At 47.6% G+C, this 7,527-nt stretch overlaps 1 protein-coding gene across 1 annotated transcript; it reads right to left on the bottom strand.

Annotated features, from left to right (window-relative positions):
• Window positions 1-2,790: 2,790 nt before the first annotated feature.
• LOC121878516 (histidine-rich glycoprotein-like) lies at window positions 2,791-7,438 on the bottom strand. Its single transcript, XM_042384776.1, has 7 exons — window positions 7,421-7,438; window positions 6,882-7,125; window positions 5,989-6,164; window positions 5,158-5,301; window positions 4,495-4,647; window positions 3,703-3,963; window positions 2,791-3,248 (listed from the first exon to the last, which is right to left on the bottom strand). Exons 1-7 carry the CDS (start codon window positions 7,436-7,438, stop codon window positions 2,952-2,954), a joined length of 1,293 nt encoding a protein of 430 aa, XP_042240710.1. The 3' UTR covers window positions 2,791-2,951.
• Window positions 7,439-7,527: the final 89 nt, after the last annotated feature.

The raw sequence follows: 7,527 nt of genomic DNA, 5'->3' as shown, positions 1-7,527 counted from the left end.
ACGGCGGTGGCGACTATGGAGCAGTGGACACAGCAGTGGCGGCTACGGAGGCGGTGGACACGGCAGTGGCGGTCATGGAGGCGGTGGACATGGCGCCGGTGGCGGCTGGTGGACACGGCAGTGGCGGCTATGGAGGCGGTGGACAAGGCAGTGGCGGCTACAGAGGCAGTGGACACGGCAGTGGCGGCTACGGAGGCAGTGATCATGGCGGCGGCGGTGAGTTACCAAGGAAGTCCCAATATTATTCGCTCCATGAATTAATGACTCTCCCTCTAATTCTATCTCTCTTTTCTTTCTGAGAGAGAGAGATAGAGATAGAGAGAGAGTGAGAGAGAGATAGAGATAGAGAAAGAGAGAAAGCAATGTTTATTTACCTTGTATGTTACGTCATGTTCGGTAGTAAACATCACAACATCAACATCCACTAACCCAGCTGTCTCTTGTTCCAGACTACGGTTCACATTCCTTCGTGAAGCCCGTCACTGCTTCTGCTGCTGTCCCTCATGCTGCTGCTGTTCCTCATGCTGCTGCTGTTCCTCATGCTGCTGCTGTTCCCGCTGTTACTGCTGTATCGCATAGTTATATATACCCTCGTCTGTAACATAGTGTACTTTACCCCTCCCTCCCTCCCCCTCCCCCTTGACCGATTCCGCGCATCTGGTTCACTGTAACTTTTCCTAAACGCTCCTGCAAGGTTTAAATTATACACGTATTTTAGCATTATTTACGTTTTCTGCTTTAACCGCCAACCTACTTATCCACCCGACCCGCCACCCACCCACCCAGCCAGCCACCTATCCACCTGAAATATCTGAAAACCCACCCCACTCCACCCGACCCACCCACCTGACCCACCCCACCACCCCAACCCCCACCACGACCCACCCACCCATCCCACACACGACCCACTTAGCCTACTCACACACCCACCACTGACGTTTCTGTATACAACACACTTACCTATAGGCATACAGACATACAGACATGCAGGCATACAGACATACAGACATGCAGGCATACAGACATACAGACATGCAGGCATACCGACATACAGACATGCAGTCATACCGACATACAGACATGCATACCGACATACAGACATGCAGTCATACCGACATACAGACATGCAGGCATACAGACATACAGACATGCAGGCATACAGACATACAGACATGCAGGCATACCGACGCCTGAACGGCGCAGTCATACCGACAGCCTTACAGACATGCAGGCACACCGACACAGACATGCAGTCATACCGACATACAGACATGCAGGCATACAGACATACAGACATGCAGGCATACCGACATACAGACATGCAGGCATACCGACATACAGACATGCAGGCATACCGACATACAGACATGCAGGCATACCGACATACAGACATGCTCAGATGGATATTATATTGAATGTATTTATTGAATTAAAAAAAATTTGTCTTGCTAATTTTGTTTTATATTAACTCACGAAGGTCAGTTGAGAGAGAATGAGTACAGCATAGTTATGGCCACAAGACCCTGAGAGATGGCCACACGACCCTAAAATATGGCCATACAACATTGAATAATAGGTCAGGTGGCCAAACGACCCTAAAAGATGGCCACACAAACTGAATAATAGGTCAGGTGGCCAAACGACCCTAAAAGATGGCCACACAACACTGAATAATAGGTCTGGTGGCCAAACGACCCTAAGGGATGGTGGCCACACATTGAATAATATAGGTCAGATGGTCAAACGACCCTAAAAGATGGCCACACAACCCTGAATAATAGGTCAGATGGCCAAACGACCCTAAAAGATGGCCACACAACCCTGAATAATAGGTCAGGTGGCCAAGCGACCCTCACACTCACCTGACAGGGTTCACCTAGAGTCATTAAAGAGACTAAGAGACGGACAGGAGGGCGGAGAAGTAGACAGGTAGACGGACAGGAGGGCGGAGAAGTAGACAGGTAGACGGAGAGACAATTCACTGACTCTACTATGGGACAACACGACAGTCGTTCTCTCTCTCTCTCTCTCTCTCTCTCTCTCTCTCTCCCTCTCTCATGAAGGAAGCGAGAGGTTGTGTGGCGTGGTCTCGTCATTCACCCCGCCACACACGAGGTTGACTCAGTGTAATTAATGTTTATCTGTTCCCTGCAGTGTTGTTGGTGGCTGCCGTGCCTCTACGACTTTTTGCAGGAGCTGAACTGAAGGCGGGAGGAAGTTCTTTTGAGTTTCTTGTTTCTTTGTGAAGTTTGGTGAGGCGAAATTAGATCATAACTAACGTCACAGGTGTACCTCTGAACAAGACCTCTGCTGTGTATAATGTAAACTAAAAGAATATTTGGCTCACCTTAAGATTAACTCACCCAGCTTAACACTACTTGGGGGGGTTAGGTTAGGTTAGGTTTGATTAGTTTAGGTATTTTGTATCAGTTAAACATAACGTAAGGAAAAAAATGTTTTATTTCCATATATTTACATAAAAAACTTATACAAACAAACAAAGACTTATTCTATGTATGTATTTACGACAAGTTGCAAACAGTAAACAAACAATGCGAAACAAATGTTATAAAGCGTGAGGCAGAGGCTTCCACAGTGTACATCTGAGACATGGCGTGACGGCAGGAGGGTGTAGAGCTGCGGCTGTAGTGATCTCTCGGTAGTCCAGTAGGTGACCCAAGTTTAGACGCCGTTATTGGGGAAGTCAGGTAATGGTGATGGTGGTAGTGGTGGTGGTGGAGGTAGTAGTAGTGGTGGTGATGGTGGTAGTGGTGGTGGTGGAGGTAGTAGTAGTGGTGGTGATGGTGGTAGTGGTGGTGGTGGAGGTAGTAGTAGTGGTGGTGATGGTGGTGGTGTCGACAGATTTAGTATGGCGGGGAGTTTACTCTGCAGTTGTTGCTGCTCGTGGGAGGAGCTGTGGCTGCTGCTGCGTGACTGTTTGTTGGAGGCGTTCAGGCTACTGCATGGCTGTCAACGAGAGGTCCTGCTGCTGCTGTATGGCTGTCAACGAGAGGTCCTGCTGCTGCTGTATGGCTGTCAACGAGAGGTCCTGCTGCATGACTGTCAGTGAGTGGTGCTATTGTGACGTCACCAGGAACAATGGTCAAGGGTTTGACAATGGAGTGAGACCCATAGCCGCCATGGTCGTCGTGGCCATATCCTTTGTGGTCGTCGTGGCCATATCCTCCGTGGCCATGGTCGTCGTGGCCATATCCTTTGTGGTCGTCGTGGCCATATCCTCCGTGGCCGTGGTCGTCGTGGCCATATCCCCGGTCGTCGTGGCCATAACCTCAGGTCGTCGGCCATATCTCTTGTGGTCGTCGGCCATATCCTCCGTGGGCTGTGGTCGTCGGCCATATCCCTTTGTGGTCGTCGTATTATATCCCTTGTGGTCGTCATGGCCATATCTCGTGGTCGTCGTGGCCATATCCCCGTATTATGGTCGTCGCACATCCTCCGTGGCTATGGTCGTCGGCCATATCCCTGTGGTCGTCGTGGCCATATCCTCCGCGGCCGTGGTCGTCGTGGCCATATCCCTTGTGGTCGTCGTGGCCATATCTCTTAGGGTCGTCGGCCATATCCTCCGTGGCCGTATGTAACATATCCCTTGGTGGTCGTCGTACATATTCCTTGTGGTCGCCGCGGCCATCCTTGTGGTCATCGTACATCTCCGTGGCCATGGTCGTCATGGCCATATCCCTTATGGTCGTCGTGGCCATATCCCTTATGGTCGTCGTGGCCATAGCCCTTGTGGTCGTCATGGCCCTTGTGGTCATCATGGCCATATCCCTTGTGGTCGTCGTGGCCATAATCGCCCTTGTGTCCGCCCTTCTTGCCATAGGAACTCTTGTGGCCATAGTGGCCCTTGTCGCCATATAGGCCCTTGTGGCCCTTGTGGTCGTCGTGGTACTTGCCCTTCTCATGGTGGCCCTTCTTGCCGTGTTTGTCGTGGTGGGAACCTCCCTGGGGTGAGGAGAAGAGGGTGAGTGAGGGAGGAAGAGGGAGGGAGGAAGAGGGAGGGAGGAAGGAGGGGGGAGTGAGGAAGGCGAGAAGGAGGGAGGAGGGGGAGAAGGGAGGGAAGAAGAGGGAGGGAGGAAGGCATAGTGAGAGGGTCTTTTACAGTACACACACACTGTGGAATACGAGTTCCTCTACTCTGTGAAGTTACACACTACGTGTTGCTGTTCCCTACATTAATCTGTATCCTGTATGTTCCTTTCCTTTTTAATAGTTGTTGAACCACAATGTGTAATAGTCATTTATGTCAAATGTATATTTTCAGCTTTTGGCTGCAGACTTTTCAATAATATTTATTATTATTATTAACACCACACAAACACACCACACACACACACACACACACACACACACACACACACACACACACACACACACACACACACACACACACACACACACACACACACACACACCTGTATCCTCGGTAGACGGTATATTCCCTCAGGTACAGTATTAACATGTAATAGGACCTACCTTATAATGACCGCCCTTGAAGTCCTTCCCCTTGTGAGCATCGAAGTAGCTGTCAAATGAGTCGTGTTTCCCGTAGTACTTCTTCTTGTCACCGTCATCATAGAACTTCTTGGTGTGGTGGTACTCCTCCTTGTGGTGCACGTCCTTCTGCCCCTATGTGGCGTGAGTGAGTGTCAGTATGAGGTACAGTCAACACATGAATAGAAATATTTATCTTGAATAGCTAACTGACTCATAGGTCCATTGTGAGTTTAGTCTTGAGATGAAAACAAGAACTATTGTTGATCTTCGTAACTCTAACAATCAGTGGTCATGTGGTGGATTGATTGGAGCAACTGAGGGTGAATCACACTAATGGAGTTTACAATGGATTACCCAGCACATCTAACAATAAACTTTGTTATTATTAGGGGTAAGAACCGGCAGGGAGCACGAGTGAGAGTGTAAACAAAAATAATACCTGGTGTCCACAGTTAAATGAAAAACACTTTCTTCTTTACAGCTACAACGGACTGAGACGAAATACCTGGCCTCATTAAGAGCTGTTATATTATCAAACAATTTAAGTTAAAACTAATATGAAAAAATGTATAACAGATGAAACTACAAAGATTTTCTATATTATTAACCACAAAATATTCAAGAAAATGATAAGCCACTCACCTTATCTTTGTGACCTTTGTTGTGGTGACCTTTGGAGCCGTAGTGGTGACCTTTCTTGCCCTTCTTGCCCTTGTGAGCGTCGCCATAATACTTGTGCTTGTCGTCGTGACCCTTGTATTTATTGCCGTGCTCGTCGTGGTAACCCTGGTGAGGTGAGTGAGTGAGGTGAGTGAGTGAGTGAGTGAGTGAGTGAGTGAGTGAGTGAGTGAGGTGAGTGAGTGAGTGAGGTGAGTGAGTGAGTAAAGGTGGTGGTGGTGAGGTGGTGGTGGTGGTGAGGGTGGTGAGGTGGTGGTGGTGGTGGTGAGTGGTGGTGAATGGTGGTGGTGGTGGTGAGGTGAGTGAAGAAATAAAGTAATCAAATATTATCTTAATTATATAAGAAAGGGTTTAATTAGTGCGTAAAACCTTATGGTAACAGCATATGTACAGACAGACATGTATGTATAAGCATAGGTAGACATGCATGTATAAATGGTGAGCGTATATTACTAACATCAACCTTTAAAAAAGCGACCATTGGCAGTCCGGATAAAATATATTTAAATCGCATAATCAGAGCTGTATAGTCACGTTAGAGGTGGATGAGCGATTATAGAGAACAGTTTCAGTTAAAAGTCAACGGCAATTATAATTCCCTACATCCAGTTAATCTGTTCATTACACTGACACACACAGCCCCCTCCAACACATACACTGCATGTTTACTCCGATACTACTACTACTACTACTACTACTACTACTACTACTACTACTACTACTACTACTACTACTACTGCCGTCAACACTACTACTACTACTACTACTACTACTACTACTGCCGTCAACACTCACCTTGTACTGCGCCTTGCCGTGGTCACCGTAGTGGCTGCCCTTGTGGCCCTTATTAGCCTTGTAGCCCTTGTGGCCCTTGTAGCCCGCCTTGTCGTGGTAGCTGCCCTTATAGCCCTTGTGTCCCTTGTGGCCCTTACCTCCTCCGTAGCCTTTGTGCCCTTTGTCGTGTCCGTAACCTGGATATAAAGAGGGGAAATAATAATAATAATAATAATAATAGTAGTTATGATGATAAATTTAAAGGTATAATTACTCTCTCTCTCTCTCTCTCTCTCTCTCTCTCTCTCTCTCTCTCCAGAAAAACCTACACACTACAAACTTCACAAAGAGAACTTGTAATTTGCCCAAGTTAAAGTATAAACTTGGACTTCAACAAAAAAGCAAGTGTGTCATGTACCCAGGAGTAAGTGTTGCCGTGTCAAACATCTGCTGCTCCAGTGTTTGTCAACTTCTTATTAACAACTCTGGTTTGGTATTGTTGATGTGGCTTAACTTAAGAGAAATTGTCGTGCACCCAGATGCCTTTAAGGACTCGAGTTTTTATTTAACTTTGAGATCCATAATAACTTGACTTCTTCATCAAACGGAGACATTAAATAACGTGTTTGTCTCTTATAAATTCAGAATTATTATGAGCGTTGACGTTGTTTATGATTACCGGGTCAATAAAATGGTTTACGAGACGCTACTTTGTTTGTCTAGTAGGAACCACAAGGGTGAAGATCCCAGAGGAAACACAAGACTTGTCGACCTTACCTCAGATTCAGATTTGCCCCCGAGGGGGCTAGTTTATTGGGCACCCCCTTACATCCTGTGCAAGGTGAAGCGCAGAAGCGTTTACAGCGCCCAACAGGGAAGTATGAAAAGTTCATACTTGCCTTTTTCGACCTTACCTGTAGCGGCGGTGTGGAGGTCCCCACCAGCCACGACAGAGACCTGCTGACTCTGTGCTGGCTGGAGATGGAGGAGGAGGTCGGCTTCTACGGGCTCTTGGAGGGGAAGGTTGGCCTCTACGGGGTCCTGGAGATGTAAGTCAACATTGAGGTCTTTCTTCTCCAGCTGCCCCTTGGTCGTGGCCCTCACCGTCTCTGCTGCCGCCGCCGAGAACAGCAGCAGCAACAGCACAGCGCGGCCTTGCTGTAAGACGAAGAGAGGAGATTGAAGTATGTTAATCCTGGTACAGAAGCAGGATCATGAAGGTTAAACCACAGTTCTCAAGGAGTTAAACCACAGTTCTCAAGGAGTTAAACCACAGTTCTCAAGGAGTTAAACCATCATCCTCAATGAATTAAACTATCATCCTCAAGGGAATTAAACCAATAGCATCACAAATGCCCAAAGACTAACAATGAATCAACCAAGACACAGAAAGTTTAAAGTACCTCCCCAGACACACAACAACTAATCAACAAACACAAACACCGAGGCTCACCCATCCTTCGCCACACATCTCAAGAGAGGAGCTCTTCGTCGTCACCGTCAGGAAGGGAAGGGAGCTCACACTACCACTGACATCACTAGGGGTCGTCACCGCCTCTT

Source organism: Homarus americanus, unplaced genomic scaffold, assembly GCF_018991925.1.
Source record: "Homarus americanus isolate GMGI-L3 unplaced genomic scaffold, GMGI_Hamer_2.0 scaffold41027, whole genome shotgun sequence".
NCBI classification, from domain to species: domain Eukaryota; kingdom Metazoa; phylum Arthropoda; class Malacostraca; order Decapoda; family Nephropidae; genus Homarus; species Homarus americanus.
The sequence above is the reverse complement of the archived record's forward strand: the minus strand, read 5'-3'. Positions and strand labels throughout refer to the sequence as shown.

Coding starts and splice junctions, on each gene's coding strand:
- LOC121878516 (XM_042384776.1), bottom strand. Junction 5,302..5,988: donor ACGGCAAGGCGCAGTACAAG/GTGAGTGTTGAC, acceptor TCACCTCACCAG/GGTTACCACGACGAGCACGG. Junction 3,964..4,494: donor TCAAGGGCGGTCATTATAAG/GTAGGTCCTATT, acceptor TCCTCACCCCAG/GGAGGTTCCCACCACGACAA.